This window comes from Tenrec ecaudatus, chromosome 9 (assembly GCF_050624435.1).
Source record: "Tenrec ecaudatus isolate mTenEca1 chromosome 9, mTenEca1.hap1, whole genome shotgun sequence".
Lineage (NCBI taxonomy): Eukaryota > Metazoa > Chordata > Mammalia > Afrosoricida > Tenrecidae > Tenrec > Tenrec ecaudatus.
In genome coordinates this window covers 46,923,133-46,940,553 of record NC_134538.1, presented here as the reverse complement: position 1 = coordinate 46,940,553, position 17,421 = coordinate 46,923,133, and the positions used below count along the sequence as shown (strand labels likewise).

Sequence of the window (17,421 nt, the reverse complement as noted above, 5' to 3'; positions counted from 1 at the left end):
TATTGGGGACTCGTACAACTCATATCATAATCCATACATATATCCATTGTGTCAGCACATTTGTTGCCATCATCATTTGCAAAACATTTGCTTTCTACTTGAGGCCTTGGTATCTGTTCCTCGTTTTTCCCCTCCCTTTCCCACCCTCGCTCCCTAACCCTTGATAATTTATAATTTTTTTCATGCCTTACATTGCATGATGTTTCCCTTCACCCACTTTTCTGTTGCCCATTCCCCCAGGATCATTATTGGTCTTGAGGGGTTTATCTGTCCTGGATTCCATGGGTTATGAGCTCTTATCTGTACCCACGTACATGCTCTGGTCTAGCTGGATTTGTAAGGTAGAATTGGCATCATGATAGTGGGGGGAAGGAAGCATTAAAGAACTAGAGGAAAGTTGTGTTACATCGGTGCTGTAACTGCACTCTGATTAGCTTGTCTCTTCCTTGTGACCCTTCTGTAAGGGGATGTCCAATTGTCTACAGATGGGCTTTGGGTCTCCACTCCTCACTCCCCCTCATTCACAATGATATGATTTTTTGTTCTTTGATGCCTGATACTTGATCCTGTAGACACTTCATCATCGCACAGGCTGGTGTGCTTCTTGCATGTGGGCTTCGTTGCTCCTCAGCTACATGGCTGCTTGCTTACCTTCAAGCCTTTAAGACCCCCGACGCTATATCTTGATTGCCATACATCATTAGCTTTCTTCACCACATTTGCTTATGCACCCGTTTGTCTTTGGCGATGGTGTCAGGAAGGTGAGCATCACAGAATACCGGGTTATTAGAACAAAGTGTTCTGGCAGTGAGGGAGTACTTGAGTAGAGGCTCAGTGTCTGTCTGCTACCTTAATACTTGTAAATATGTATACATAAATCTGTTTCCCTGTTATTATATATAACCAGGTACATATCTGTATTTAGACCTCTATAAATGTCCTTTACCTCCTGCTTCTTTCCTCTATTTCTTTTTACTTTCCTCTTGTCCCACTATCATGTTCAGCCTTCATAGAGTTTCAGTAATGCTTCTACCATGGTATTTTCAATCGCCTCATATGCATATGAAAGTTGGACATTGAATAAGGAAGACCGAAGAAAGATCGATGAATTGAATTGTGGTGCTGGAGAAGAATATCAAAAGTACCGTGGGCTGCTGAAAGGACACACCAGTCTGTCTTAGAAGAAATATAGCCAGAGTGCTGTTTGGAGGCAAGGACGGCAAGACTCTGTCTTACATATTGTAGGTATATGGTGGGGAGAGGCCAGTCCCTGGAGAAAGACCTCAGTGCTTGATCAAGTGGAGGGGCAGCCAAAGTGAGGAAGGCCTTCAACGAGATTAATTGACATCAAGGCTGCAGCAATGGGCTCAGACATAGGAACAGTTGTAAGGATGTCCCAGGAATGTGTAGTGTTGTGTTCTCTTGTGCATGGGGTCGCTATGGGTCAGAACAGCTGAAGGGCACCTAACAACAGCCTTCTGAGTTGACCTCTTCACATCAAGCTTCACAAGCGCAACAGATCCCTTCGGAAGCCACTCTTGTGGTTGCTCTCCAGATCATATTGGTGTGTCCAAAGTTTGTCCCTGGTTGTAATTCCTGCCATAAAATGCTCTCCGTTCGCTTCATCCATGCTAGAAAGACCAATGCGAAGATGAGCTCTCTGGGCCAGCTCAGCACTCGGCATTGTTGGCACCCCTCAGGCCAGGACCTGGCTCGGCCCGAGTGTCCACGGATGATTGAAGATGCCGAACCCTGTGAGATCCCAGGGTCAGCAGCCATCGCATCTATATTCGTCTCCTGCTACTTTCTGGACTTGAACCATGGTTTCTTCTGTTCATGAGGCTGACAGTCTTGGCTCTTCTCTGAGGTCTTCCTTAAAGCACTGAAAACTTGTGTTAGTCCATCTACAAACTTGTTTAATATGGGGCTGTGCTCCCATAAACTTGTTGCCAAGTTTCAGTGGCCTGCGAAGATGTCTACTTGAGTTGTTAAAATTTTAGTATCAGCCCTGACCTCAGAATTGTTGGTTCTTTCCCCATGGCAATAAGAATCCCTGTTGTGGAAGGTACCCTCATGAGACCAAGGCAAATGCATGGGAACTTGTCTGCAGCTGTCCACAGCTCACAGAGACATGTTTGGACACGTTTGCTTAGAATAAACCCATTCGCAGTACTTGTTTACTCACCCTCATCTATGTATTTGTGCAAGTGTGTACTGTTTGCAGCCACAGGAGCCTGCAGTGCTCACAAGAGCAGAGGGGGCTCTCCTTTGACACCGCATCTGCAGGTCCCGGCCATCCTCCACCGCCTTTCCCCGCCCTGTGCATTGTTCATTACTTCACTCCTCCCACGTGTGTTCTGTGAGCATCTACTCTGTAAGGGGTGCTGTTCTAGGAGCTTGGGCTACATCCCTGAGCAAAAGAATTCAAGGTAACTGCCCTTTGGGGGCTTACCTTCTAGCCACGGGAGACAGATCCCAACAAGAATACAGAAGTAGAGCACACGCATCTTAAGAGAAAAATTGTGGGGAAAGAAGAGTTCAACCGAAAAGGAGACGGGATGACTGCGAGGGGTGCAGGATACAGTGTTAGTTACAGGCTTCAAAAAGTTCGTGGAAAAATTCCATTATCTTTTCAATCCATTGTCCATGTACTTTTTGAAGCCCCTCATAAAATGGTCCAAGAAGTCTGGTTAAGAAGGTGAGGTGTGAACAGAGACTGGGGAAAGGGGGAAGGGGTTCGCCAGAAACTCTCAAGGGAAGGGTATTCCTGGCAGAAGTGTTGGCCTTGAGGTGGGGACATGCTGGTACATTAGAGGAAAGCCCACGTCACTGAGCAGATAGACTGCCCAAGAGGTGGCCCTTGTAGGCTGTTGTACGGACTTTCACTCTGACTCTGAGTGAACTATGGAGTTTTACAGGAGGGATGTGAACTTAGTTCTGAAAAGGGTGTCAATGTCAGAGAATGCACTGGAAAGGGTCAAGAGTAGATGGAGAAACATCTGTTAGGGACCCTAATGATCTCTGAGCAGTTTGGTAGTGGTAAAGATGGTGAGGTTGTCAGATTCTGGATATACTTTTTTTTAATCGTTTTATTGGGGGCTTGTACAACTCTTAGGACAATCCATGCATACGTCCATTGTGTCAAGCACATTTGCATTTGTTGCCCTCATCATTCTCAAAACATTTGCTTTCTATTTGAGACCTTGGTATTAGCTCATCATTTTCCCCCTCCCTTCCCACCTCCCCCTCATGAACCCTTGAAAACTTATACATTATTATTTTGTCATGTCTTATACTGTCTGATGTCTCCCTTCACCCACTTTCCTGTTGTCTGCCCCCCAGGGAAAGGGTTCTATGTAGATCCTTGTAATCGGTTGCCCCTCTCTTCCCCACTCTCCCTCCCCGTTCCTGGTACTGCCACTCTCAGCACTGGTCCTGAAGGGATCATCGCTCTGGGTTCCCTAGGTTTCCGGTTCCTATCTGTACCAGTGTACAGATTCTGGATATGTTTTAAGGACCACTTCATTTGAACTCACAGCTACTTGATGTTTCAGCTCATAGACGGTTTATTATAAGACTGCTGCAGTTAAAATAAGCTCTAGAAATCCAGGTATTGTCTTCATTATAACTGTTGGTAATATCTTTCTGTTGATAGAATTTTAAGACAAGAGATGTGACTGATGATGTGAAAAATATCGTGAGATTTGTTCAAGAACATAATTCATCACAAGGAGTGAGAAGTGTAAAGCATGCAGGTCCTTCTGGAAGGTTTACTATGAATATGCTGGTTGACATTTTCCTGGGTAAGTCATCTGTTTTGCTTTTTTTGTTAGTTACGTTAAGTGAAATTGAACATCTAAATAATTCACTACACGTACAGCAGGAAAAAAAATCTCTTGTCTATTTCTTACAGAATTTTAAACTTAAAAGTTTCAGATAAATCTTTTTATGTAACAAAAGAAATCCATTTCTATTAATTATGCTACTTATTTTATAAAATTGACCTAAATCACTGAGATGAGAAATTTTCACACTCAAAAAGATTAAAGCACATATTATTTCACATGAGTGGGCAGAATGTAGCTTGTTTGGAAAAGCTACTTGTGGACTGACTGCCAGTTCAAGATGTCAGCCTGAGTGCACCCATCCAGCTTCTTTTCTCCGCGAGACCCTGTGACATCCCAGTAAGCAGGAAACCAGGATGACATGCATGGCAGCATAGAGCCGAGAAGAGAGGCCACCATCAGCTCATGCTTGCTGCTGGGTGCTGTTGAGACCAGCTAGCACAACACTGACCCCGTGCGATAGCGGAAGACAGCTCGGTAGGGTTTTCAAGAGGGATCTTGGGGCAGCAGACTGCCTGACCATTCTCATGCAGGGCCACTGGAGGGGCTCAAATGGCCAACATCTGCGTCCCTTGTAATTATTATCAGGGATCTTTTTTCCTTTTCTCTTAATCTGTAGGAAATGGGTGGAAGCCTGCTGACAAATGAAAATAGAGTAAAACCACTGCCCAAAATAAATGTCGAGAAGTGTGATAGTAAGGAGGGGACGTCAGCCAGCAGAGCCCATTCCCTCGGCGTCATGCCAGAAGTCAGCAAGCACAGAGGGTGGGAGTGGAAGCCCAAAACAGGAAGAGGGACGTTTAAAGAACTGCAGCAAGTACCTCCCTTGCCTCATCTCCCAAACCCTTATGCAAAGAAAGCCTAGAATTAATTGTTAAAACAAAAGTAAAGTAACTCCCTGGGAACCTCAGGGGCAGCCGAGTTCTCGGCCAGAGCCCCTGTGCTGACCTTTGGAGACTGCCCAGTCTGAAGTCTGGTCCTACCTACCTGCCCTAGTGCAAAAGCTCCTCACTGATTATCTCTATTCTGGGCAGACGTAGGGCGCCAATAGGCCTAGCTATAAAACAATAGAGGAGCCCACCTGAAAAATGTGACCGAGTGTCTGAAGGGCAATCAAGAGAAAGGTCAAATGAAGTAGAATATTCATCCCTGTGACATATACACTCAAGTGTAAACTGATCCAAATATCAGCCGAGGAACCTAATTTTACCACAAAAACTGCACTAAAAATGTACTGAAAAACTACCTATACATGAGTATGTATGGTAATTAAGGTAAATTTCATAAATTTGCAAAAGCTTAGAGATTTAAAACACTGTATTCCTTAAGTAATGATGGCATGTTAGAGTGAAGGAAAAGATCTAAATAACACTTGAAAATCCTTTTTTATTATTACTATTTTTTATTTTTTAATCATTTTATTAGGGGCTCATACAATCCATTAGGAGCTTTATTAGGGTCTCTTATCACAATCCATACATATATCATTGTGTAAAGCACATTTGTACATTCATTGCCCTCATCCTCAAAACATTTGCTCTTCACTTAAGCCCCTGGCATCAGCTCCTCATTTTTTCCCCTCCCTCCCCGCTCTCCCCTCCCTCACAAACCTTTGATAATTTATAAATTATTATTTTGACTTATCTTACACTGCCCAACATCTCCCTTCACCTACTTTTCTGTTGTCCATCCCCCAGGGAGGAGGTCACATGTAGATCTTTGTAATCGGTTCCCCCTTTCCACCTCACCCTCCCTCCACCCTCCCGGTATAGACACTCTCACCACTGGTCCTGAAGGGATCATCCACCCTGGCTTCCCTGTTTCTAGTTCCTATCTGTACCAGTGTCCATCCTCTGGTCTAGCCAGATTTGTAAAGTACAATTGGGATCATGATAGTGTGTGGGGAGGAAGCATTTAGGAACTAGAGGAAAGTTGTATGTTTCATCGTTGCTGCACTGCACCCTGACTGGCCCATCTCCTCCCTGTAACCCTTCCATAAGGGGATGTCCAATTGCCTACAGATGGGCTTTGGGTCTCCACTCCGCACTCTGCGTCATTCACAATGATATGATTTTTTGTTCTGATGCTGCCTGATACCTGATCCCTTCCACACCTCGTGATCGCACATGCTGGTGTGCTTCTTGCATGTGGGCTTTGTTGCTTCTCAGCTAGATGACGCTTGTTTACCTTCAAAAGACAATACACCTCTAATAATGTTGAGTTGGGAAAAGTTGTGTGATATTTATCTTTACAACAACCGAAAAAAAATAGTACAACTTCTTTCGAGACAGGTTTGTTTATTCTTTCTCTGACAACACGGTAATAATCCAAATGCATCCGTTCCGCAGCAGTCTGGCTGACTCCGGCCTTTGCCTCCACAGCAGGTGACTGAAAATACCCAGACTTGGGTCGGGCTTTCTCACCATCACATACTTATTACAGTATCTCAGAAACTGAATTGACAACCCCCTTCCAACAATGTACATGATAGGCATGATTTACACTGGGAGCATTTTCTGATGGTTTAATTCCTTCTAAAGCATCATTTTTAATGATTTTTGTTTTGTATTGATGAAGTAGATATGTTTTAGTAGTTCCTGTTTCAGGGCATATTTTTATGTTATAACAATACTGCAGTAAATGCCCTTTCAAGTAAGCCTCTGGCTTCATCCCCGATGTAGAGATTACCTGAAGGATTACTTGATCACACGCGCTTTTCTGCTGTTTTTCACGTTCTTGTTGTTTCCCAGGTGTTTCTCAGAAGATGGTCTTTACTCCCGCAGCGTTAGCAGCCTCCACAGTAGTGTTGGCCCACGTTGCCAGCCCGCCAGCCCCGAAGCAGCCCCGCTATTCTGTAACGTGACGTTTCAGGAATACAAATCACTTGAAGAAGGCAACACTGGAATAATTCAGCCAGTGTGGCCAGAAGCCATAAAATTTGCAATAATGTCATTATTTTGGGACTCCTAAATTAGAGCTGAAGCTTTATAAAGTAACAGCTAATTTTTATTATAATCAATGTCTCAGGCTTCTTAAGTGAATTGTTATCATAAAATTGCGTTGATGATGACGACTTCAGTAACTGCAGCAGCTTGCATGGGGAGCAGGGGAGGATCTGGAGGATCTGGCCCCCGTGGAAGCTCGGCTGCAGGGAAGTGAGGGAAGTGTGTGCACCCCTGTCATGTTGCCTGCCCCCACCTCCACTCCCCTGCCCGGAGGAGCTTGTGGGTGCGTGGCTTAAGCTGTTTTACAATTTGTATGGATTTCATTAGTGAGGGTAACAAAAAGTGGAGACTTACTTACATATTTTGATTATAGCAAACAATAGGACCAAAGATAGTAGTTTTATAAAATTGGCTCCCAAATTTTCTGTAACTAGATTATTAATGCAGAGCTATAGCTCACAGGATCCATAACTAGCATCGTTTCTATATACTCTTTCAATGATTTCAGAAACTGGGAATGTGACTTTAAATGATAAACTATTTTGTCGCCATTTGGGGTCAACGCATACCACTTAAAAGTGGAGGAAACTTTGTACAGAGAAGCACGGATGTTTTCCAGCTCCATCCGGCTCTTCTCATTTCAGGAGCTCCATTCAGCCCTTGGCCCTGGGTTCCCTGTAGAACATACTCTCCCTTCCTAATAATCCAGGCTTGTCTCTCAATCACCCGCCTCTGTGTGAGGGTGCTGATGCACCTGCGTCTGCTGTCTAACCTCTTACTTACCTACTTACGTCTTCTCCTCAGGGAGTAAGAGTGCAAAAATTCAGTCGGGGATATTTGGAAAGGGGGCCGCTTATTCAAGACACAATGCTGAGCGGCTTTTTAAAAAGCTGATACTTGACAAGATTTTGGATGAGGAATTATATATCAATGCCAACGACCAAGCAATAGCCTATGTGATGCCCGGAGCGAACGCCCAAACTGTACTGAATGGGCGCTTACAGGTACGACACTTGGAATGTTTATTTTACTCTGTTATCTCACAATGAGTAGATTGATACACGTTACTGTAACTTCTAGTACATCTTCCAAAACCTGTGGATGTGGAATCTTGTCTACACTGCCAAACAGGAACATATTATGTTTTATTCACTGCCATCAAGTTGACGTCAGCTCAGAGTGGCTCTGTAGGGTAGAGTAGAACTGCCCCTGTGAGTTCCCGAGACTATCTCTGTTCGTGGGAATAGAAAGCTCCATCTTTCTCCCTCAGAAGAGCTGGTGGTTTCAAACTGCTGACCCTCCAGCTCACAGCACAACTCAGAACCACTGCACCAGCAGGGCTCTTTATTAACTTAGAGAGCGAGGTTAAAACTCAGCCCAGGTGATATGCCGCCTGTCTACGTGACGGTCATCAATCGCTCATCAGATCATGAACTTGTCAAATGTCACTGAATAAATGTCTATCAGGAGGCTGTATTCTGTGTTGGGCCCTGGAAATAGAAAGGTGGCCTCGGCTCCCAAAGGCTTGCAGGCAAGCTGGGCTGAGCAAAACTGCAAAGACAGAAACGCAAGCCGACATTAAAGAAAGGTGTGTTTCGCTGCGAGAATGCACGCACCCACCCTTATGCTTCCTTTCTCCCTCGTAAGGTCGACTTCATGGAAACGGAAACGTCCAGCGCTGTGAAAAAGCAGAAAGCCTTCGAGGCAAAGGTATCTCAGAGGGAGGAGATGGTCCAGAAATGTCTCGGAGAACTTACAGAAGTCTGCAAATCTCTGGGCAAAGTGTTTGGTGTCCATTACTTCAATATCTTTAATACTGCCACCCTCAAGAAGCTGGCAGGTACGTCTTCCGTGACGTGGTACAGGTCAGCCTGTTATGTCTAAAAAGACGTAAGCACATGTCTTTTATTATTAGTCTTCGGTCTCTGCATTGAAAGCTTAAAGAAACCGTTAAACTCATCCCTGAAATCAAATGCACTTTAAGACGTATTTGGTATCTTATTACTCCCAAATGACGTCATGCACACTTTACACTTTCACTGAATGCTGGACATTAGGGTTTGGAGAATTGTCATCTCTAAAATCAGAATGCTGCTCATTTTGCCACTTCATGCTTTTCTGCTCTTTGCCAACCGTCCTGACAATGTTGAGCAATGTAAAGCACAGCTGTTTTCAGCAGCAGCAAACTAGGTTCCCTGTGAAAAGAACTCATGTCGTGTGCTTCTTCAGACACTGGTCCAGCACCATGCTATGTCTTTAGTAACAAATACTTACAGTTCTCAGCTCCTCCCGTGGCTGTAGACAGCTCAGCCCAGAATTTCAATAGTGCAGTCCCTAGGAAATCAAGCTGTTCCACATAGCTGACTGATTACTACACAAGGGGACTTCAAACTGTTCATGGGAAAATGCAGTAAAAAGATTGTGGGATTTTTCCACAAACTCTTTTGAAGCACCTTCATGCATTACCTTCCTGGTTTTTCGTTCATAAGCATCTCTTATTCACTACCTTCTCCTTTCCATCCCCATTCCTACCACCACAGTTCATTACAATGTCATTAACTCTGAGACGCCATCTACTTTAAGCCATTGGTATTTTGTGGACAACTGAGGAAGAAAAGGCTCATTCAACTGTGACACGCTGCTTTGGTGGAAATAATTGTTCTTGGCTTATTTAGAAACACATTCCTATCGTGTGATTCTGTGCAGACATGTCTGTATGTGTATATATATAAAATATCAAAGTAACTTGATTTAGATAGTTCTTAGGTCATGTAAAGGATGTGGCTGTTGCTTTCAAGAAACCATGGGATTGTGATCACTTCCTTAGAGATAGACACTGTCTTTCTAGCCGCCAGGTGTCATCCCTGTGACTGTCTGCGTGTTTGCGCTCACAGCCCTGTTCTCGCTCCCGTGCTAGTCACAGTGGAGACTCTGCACACGGTCCATGGGGCAGTTGCACTCGCATGTGAAGACCCTGCAACACTGCAAGGCCTCTGACGTGCCGGCACTAACAGCTGGGCCCACGTCTGCGCACGCACGGGCAGTGACAGCCCCGTAGAGCTGCCCCAGGACACAAGCAAGTGAGTGTGTCTCGGACTCGGTGGGATACAGTATTGTGTTCCCAGGCTACTCCTGACCTTCTAGATGTGGCTTAACCGACATTAAAATGGTAAACGTGTTCACTGTTCAGCAACTCTGCTACAACTACAACAGCACTCTGGGGGAAGTACAAATCCGTAAAGGGTCTCCGTTCCTCCTTGCCTCTCCCACCTTTTCTCCTTCTCACTCCCTTCGGAAAGCTTCCTCCTGTCAAACAGGCCTCTTTCTTCCCCGAAACAGAGGAATGGCATGAAAATCAAGATATGATTAAGATTTGAAATCCACCAGACCTGGAGAAATTGGGACTCGCTCACCCCCAGAGCCCATCCAGAGCCTAGCCAAACCTGCCTCATCCCTCCATCTCCACTGACCTTGCTCACACCAGGCCCCAGTGTGCCCTTTCCCCCTCACACTCTGTTTTCTGCACATCAGAGACCTCTTTAAAAATAGGCTTATATATATATATATATATATATATATATATATATATATATATATATATATATATATATATATATATATAGGCTTATCTAGCTGCAAGGCTGACTGCAGGCTGACTGCCAGTCCTATGCAGCGGGCACCTACCACTTGTTAAACTTACAACAGAACGCCTGCTTTGTCCACATGCAGCAGAAGTCAGCTGTGGCCTTAGTGCTAGGGAGAGGGTGGGGCTGGGACTGTAAGCATGGCCTGCCCCACAGCTAGCCAGGTCTCTGTAGAGGAAACCGTGCGCAAGAGAATAGTCTAGGTAGACTCCTGCGGCCAGAGACAGGCCTGAGCCCTCCCGCGTCCCACTCTGACTTCTGCACTGCTGCCCCTACAACGGCTGTCTACTCCCTCTCACGACACCAGCTGCCACTCAGAGCACTCGGGGCAGTCGGTGGCCGTCTCAGCCATGTGCTGAGCAGCTGGATGAGCCTAAATTCCGTGGGTCTTCTATGGGTGGTCATTTAAATTCCTAATTTTACCTCCATGCACAGAATCTTTATCGCCTGATCCTGAGGTTTTGCTTCAAATTGACGGTGTGACTGAAGACAAACTGGAAAAATATGGTGCGGAAGTGATTCCAGTGTTACAGAGGTACTCGGAGTGGACACTGCCAGGTTCGTACACAGCCAAGTGCGCGCTCTCTAAAAGCTTACCACACCCTTGCTCGGGGCATCGCACGAGATGGAAAGTCCGTGGTTTCCAAGTTGTGTTCATACTTCCCACACATCGGAGCAGCCCCCAGCGGGTGCCAGGCACCGTTGAGAGGGCCGTCAGTGTGCAGGCCCCCAGGGTACGTTGCCAAACCGGCTCACGGGCCCTCGGGGGCTTGGGACCCAGCAGTGCCAGTGCTGTGTGAGGGCTGTCTGCAGTCTCCGGAGGCCCGGGTGCCCGTCTCTCTGTGCTCGGTGCTTCCATTTCCTTATCTGAGGAAGAGCATGTTATCTGACAAGCATGTCTAAAGAGAAAATTAAGAGAGAAAAGTCTAAAATGTTAGGGGGAAATGAGCGTGTCATTGGAGTGCTAACCAGTCATTACAAGATTCTACCCCTGTGACACATCGCTGACAGCCATTTCCCAAGGTTGCGCTGGGCTCTGTCCTGTCGTACCTCTCCTCATGAGCCCCACGCACGCTATGGAGAACACTGAAAAGGGAAACGAAGGGCACAGGGATACGCTGTCATGGGCGCATGAGAGTGCAGAGGCTGTGTGCCCTCCTCTCGGGTACTGCCGGGTATGGAGACGCACAGAAACTCCAGGTTAAAGTGTTGTTCTTCCCTCTGTAAGGGCCCGGGCAGGCCTAATGGCAGCAGACATCAGGGTAAGAAATGAGAGGGCATATATTTCAACCGGTTGCTCCACAATCGTTTTCTATCCACTGTCAAAATTCTGGAGGCATAGTGTCCTGGTGACAAAATGGTTATGAGCTAGGTTGTTAACCACAAAGTCAGCAGTTCTAAGCCACCAGCCGCTCTTCGGAAGAAGGTTTCTACTTCTGTGAAGAGTTACAGTCTCTGAGACCTACAGGGGCAGTTCACCCTGTCCTATAGGGCCAGTACGAGTCAGAATGAATTCCTTGACCGTGAGTCTGGTTTGGGGACAAAATTCTGAAAAGTAGGATTTCATTCATTCTCCGATGTGGTGATTATTCCCTTAAGAACCTTGCTGTGAATGCATTTGAAGGGGAAATCACCTCTCGGTAGGAACTTCTCACAGGCTGAGTGCAGTGACTTGTTGTGGGGGGAGGGCGGTGATAAGTGCCTCTGACTCTGGGCGACCTGGCCTTCCTGTTTGCTGTCACGGAATGCTTATGCCACTCATGTCACAGGAGAGGACAATGAGGCCTGTCATTTCTCCAAAAGCCTCCGCCTCGCCTGGCAGAGCCCAAGCTGCCCAGGCCTCCTTGTGGGAAACAGGGAGGGACAGAGGTGTCTGATGGGGGCTCGGTGCCCTTCCAGGCCATAGGATGAACCAGAGCTGCCAGGAAGTGTCTCTTCAGAAAAGGGAGGGCCCTAGGTGGCCAGCAGGTGGTTTCATGTGTTTTGGGTGCCTGGGGATGCAAAGACCTTAGGAAATTACCATCTCCTTTGCAGATGTATGCTTTCATAAAACCAGTTTCCTGCAGGATGTGTGAAATGTTCACCACTATTATGCAAAGAAGCGTTTTTAATGTAGAAGAAAATATGGTCTAGAATTTCCTGATGGTTGTTTACTAATTAAATAACTTGCTGAAGGATGAGGTGCGGGCCAAAGTTTGTTTCTCCCGCGTTGGGTTTTGGTTTTATTCAGCACGTTGTAGCATTATTGTTGCCTGGCGTGTACCTTCCACTTGATAGTTTTCAAGAAGCTAACAGGATTAGCTGCCCGGGCAGGAACGGGCACTCGGCCACACAGACCAGCGTGCTGGAACCCTGGCGCCGCTCACCAGAGTGTCACCCGTGAGATTCTGGCTCCGTTTCACGGGCAGTCGATTGCCACGGACACTTGGGGGCTTGGCGGGAAGGGGAGGTAGTTCTTTCTGTTCTTGCTGGACTGCAGGATCCGTATCCTAGGAGAAACTGGGAAAGCCCCTAGTTCGAAGAAAGGGTACCATCTGGGTGTGGTCCTCACCCAGCTTGTGAGTACCGGGTCCAGCCGGCTGGCCTTAATGCCTGTTCTGTTGCCCTTCCGTAGCCGAGGACCCCTCATGCCTGACAAGCCTGCCCGGCAGCCGAGCCTCCTCCGGAAGAAGTGCCCCTGAGGACCTGGGTGAAGAAACAGCCGTGTCTTCTCACTATTTTGCAAATCAAACCAGAAAGAGGAAAAGGATGCCAGCCTTCCAGAGGTCTAAGAGGAGGAAGAGCGGCCTCAGCGCTTCCACGGCAAAAGGGTATGTTCTGCGGGGTCTTTCGCAGCGCTGGGCAGAAGAAGACTAGAAACTCACCACCACTTGGGTTTGCTGTGAGGCAGCTATTAGTTAAAATAAGCCAGGATTAAATTATCGTCACCCCAGTTAGTGAAGTCGTGACTTAAGGTTTGATCCCAAATGGAGCGTTTGTCTCAGATTCGAAAAATACCTACTCCTAAGTAGATGGCGACAAAGTTTTCTCGTTTTCAAAATGCGTTCCCAATTTGGACCTGACCTTAGTGGGGTTCGTGCATTCCTTCGTTGGCTCGGGTTATTTTGTTGATGAGGCGTTGCCACTGAAGCACTGTAAGCCATCCTCTAGTCACATAACGAGGGAAAGGTGCCTTTGTCTCCCTGTGGCTCTTGTAGCTCTATCAGTGCTTGCTGCCTGCGAGGCCTGGCCACCTCCTGCTGCTCATTCACCCTGGGGGCAGTAGCCTCCCCCTGGGCAGGGCGCCAGAGCAGAAAGAGCAAAAGACCAATGAAGTGCCACACTGTACGGGACTATATCCACGCCCCACGCCCCAGCTGAGGCCTGCCTATGTTGGGGAGCTGCCTGCACAATAAGAATGAGACACCCACCCCACCATCCACCGTCATTGAACGCTGTCATGACGTTGGCAGCATTCCCTGTTTCAAAGGCCCTTGTTTCCTGCCCTCTGCAAAGGCACCCTCTGCTTTCTGCCTTGTCAGGGAGGCTTGGCCGGCCTGTGGCCACTCTGCACCCCTGGGGACTGAGACCCCAATAACTGCACGCTGTAACTGAGTTGCTTACCCGAAAAAACACCCAGTCTTGAGTGAGCCGTGCAAGCTGTGTGTTTCTTTTGCAGTTTGTCTACCTCTTTTCCTTCTGGGTAATAACCAAAAGTGGCTGTGGGGGAAGGGTGGGCAAACATTCCCAAATTGTCATTTTCTTGTTAAATCCATAAAACAAACATCTTGTATGTGCTAATCCTGCCGGAGTACAGAAGGCATTTGTAAATGTTAGTTTAATCTTGTGGGTTTCTTAGTGCGCAAGTGACCAGCAGATGTTCTTCCGCGGGAACATATCTCATTGTCTTCACATATCCCTGGGATCGGGACATGCTCAATTCCTCAGCAGCTCACACCCCACAGAAGGAGACCTTACAAGGCAGCTGGTCCAGCCCCCTCAGCTCTGTGAGGAGGAAGCTGCGGCCCTGCCTGGGGACAGCTTGTTTGAGCTGCCTACGCTGGACCGTCAGGCTGGACATTCGCGCACGCCACACAGACCACTTTCCGTTTTGCCTGTTGGCCATGGTCGTCCTGGGGGAGGACAGGTCTGCATGTGACTTGGTTGGCACAAAGCAAACCGTGCCTGTAAGCAGAGAGCACTTTGTCCATCACCATGGGTACATCAAACAAGCAGCAGTAAGGCCCACACTTGCCCAAATGCCGTCCCCGGACTGATGCTAGTTTTTCAGTAGCTGGTGTGCTTAAAATGGGATTCTTTTTCCCCCCTTCAAATTCCTACTGGCTAAAATCAGTAAGTTTTGCAACCTTTTTTTTAAACCCATAGAACGGCCCCTTTAAGAAGTAAAACATAGAAGCCGACTAAGCAGCATCTCTCCTGATTTCCATTGAACCACTGGGAAAGGTGCCCACCCCCTGGGGAGCTCACCTGGCCAAGTGGTGGGGCGGTGAGCCAGTGAAGGTGGCACCTGGCCAAAGGCCTCGGCCCTGCCCTCACCTCTGAGGAGGCCGCCACAATGCGCCAGTGTGGCCAGCGTGAGTGGGCGTCCTAAGGATGGCCTGTGGGAAGGAGCTGCTGTTGGCAGAGTCATTCCGTAAATCAAGCTCAGGGCAGGTTTTTGCTCGGGGTGTCATTTCTCCTCGGGAACCCAGCAGGGGGAGGTTTGGAGCTGCCTCCTGCCGCCTTGGCACCTCTCTGCTCTGACTGCCCTAAGACTGCCTGGCAACAAGAGTTTTAAAACTGAAAACCCGCCCTTCACCCTGCCATGCTGGATTGTCATCTGCTCAGGCGGCATGCTGCTGCCCGGGAGATCCTGACCCTACTGTCTGGGTGGGAGCAGGAATTCACCTGGTGCGGCGTCCCGCGAGGCCCTGCAGCTGTGGGACCTTGGCAGAGAAATGTGGCTGCCAGCATCACAGCACACTTGAGGGCCTGGGCAGCGAGGTGCTTAGCTTTTACTGGGGGCTGTGCGGAGCCCAGTGGTGTCGGGTTACACGTTGAGCTGCTAACCGCAGGGAGGTCTGCAGTTCTAAACGAGGCTTTCTCCTCCTGCAAAGAGTTCCAGTCTCGGAAATCCCCAGAGACAGTGCGCCCCTGTCCCATCCCTGGCTGGAACCTGAATGGACCCGGTGGCAGTGTGTTTGGTTTTGTGTTTTCGGAGAACTGTTACCTTCAGGGCTCAGGAGGAGTGAAGGACTGGGTAGTGGCTGTGGTAGGGGCTGGCAAGCCTGGAGGACCAGAGCTGCTGGCAGAGCCAGGTCAGGCCTTGCTGGCGCTCCCCTCTGCTGACAAAGAGGAGGCTCTGCTCCTCCCCCCCCACCCTCCTGGCAGCAGTGGCCAAACAAGCTCAATCAGGGCCTACACAACACCCTCTCCACTGTACCACCTTCTCCAGACTGGGCAAGGTGGGCTACTTCTGAGGTGTCCCGGCCAGGTGTGAGGCTTAGACACCAGGTGCCTTCATTTGGTTAGACTAGCTCGGGGAATGTGGAGCTGTGTCAGCTGGAGGGACCTGGTTACAAGCCGTGAGAGGTGCTGACAGAGAGAGGGCACCTGGGTTGGTCCCACGTCACAGAAGGGAGAACCCGTCTCGGACATGTTAGAAAGGCAAGTATAATAGAAGGCCATGATGTGAAGGGAGTGGACCTTGCTCGCGCGAGCGGAAGCCAAGAGGGCACCAAGCCTGCGTGAGACCAAGGGAAGGGATGGGCCGCCTCCCGGGGTGACAGAAAAGAAGGGTGCTCACTGAGGTTTTCATGTAGCACTGTAACTTGCTTCTCTGGGTCACATTGCAGGGCGCACACCACGTACAGAAAGACTGCCTGTAAAACAAAATCCACGGACACGTTTGGCTCCGGTCCTGCCTGCCCTGGGGCGCAAAGGGCCTCAGTAGCCAGTAGGACACTGGGGATCATGGCGCCACCAAAGCCTAAAACTCGGCCATTTCTGAAGCCTTCATATGCGTTTTCCTAACGACCACGTCTCGATGGACACAGATTCATTTCTTGTTTGTCAGCCTCAGACCATCTGTGACTATGAAACTGTGAGTCTTGTTACACCAGCGTAATTTTTTTACCCGGTGTCTGTTAATATTTAAATAAATGCTTGGGGTGAGGGTTCTCATTTTTAAAATAAACACTTTCCTCTGAAGAGGCTTGACTGTGTGGCTGTTGTCTCTCGGAAGGTCTGCGTCAGCCCCGAGCGAGTGGGGGCACAACATGGAGCCCGGATGCCAGAGGAAAGGCTGACGCAGGGGACACCGCGAGGATTGTTTTGGGGGGTTTTATTGCTATTGCAAATTCTCTGCCGATACCACCGTTTCTGTATGTTCACTTCGGTCCCACTGAGGACTCTGTGACGTGTGCACCCTTCCCACCCTCCTCTTCTGAGTTGTTCCTCCCCCTTCCGTGGAAACTCCATGCCCCCTGGGTTTCTATCTAATCTGTAGAGTTGATGTGGTCACAAATCTCATAGAGAGATCTTAAGAGAGCAGAATGTTCTAGGTAGACATCGTTCACTAGTTAGCTAAGCCAGTTTGGTCTTAAGAAGATCTCAGGGCGTGTTTTTGGTTTGAGATGAAAGATTATCTCAGCATAAGCGTTTCAGGGGTTCCTCCACTCTCCGTGGCTCCAGAAAGTCTGGAGTCCGTGAAGCTTTGAAATTCTGCTCTGAATTGTCCACCGCTTGATCAAGGTTCCCTGCAGAGCCTTCAGTAGGGGTCAGTAGTGATAGCCAGGCACCATCCAGCTCTTATCAGATGGCAGGGGGGCCATGGTTCATATGGCTACAAATCAAAGACTTTGTATAAAATAGCATAAGCAAAGTGAAAAACAAATGACGGGGAAATCGATACCGCAAAGCATTACTGTCCATAATATGCAAAGATAACCTACAAGTCTTAAAGAAAAAGACTTCCCTGTTAAAAAAATACGCAGAATACAAATATCA

The 17,421-nt window shown here is 47.9% G+C and overlaps 1 protein-coding gene across 3 annotated transcripts in view; it reads left to right on the top strand.

Moving 5' to 3' along the window:
* The window catches only part of BLM (BLM RecQ like helicase), a 123,786-nt gene extending 107,182 nt beyond the window's left edge, over positions 1–16,604 (top strand). For all 3 annotated transcript variants that reach the window (XM_075558016.1, XM_075558017.1, XM_075558015.1), the window contains 6 exons: positions 3,656–3,803; positions 7,595–7,794; positions 8,438–8,630; positions 10,870–10,992; positions 13,049–13,244; positions 16,269–16,604. In XM_075558016.1, the coding sequence (XP_075414131.1) occupies positions 3,656–3,803; positions 7,595–7,794; positions 8,438–8,630; positions 10,870–10,992; positions 13,049–13,244; positions 16,269–16,446 (1,038 nt within the window). In that variant the 3' untranslated portion in view covers positions 16,447–16,604. The remainder of the gene's footprint in view (positions 1–3,655; positions 3,804–7,594; positions 7,795–8,437; positions 8,631–10,869; positions 10,993–13,048; positions 13,245–16,268) is intronic.
* Positions 16,605–17,421: the final 817 nt, after the last annotated feature.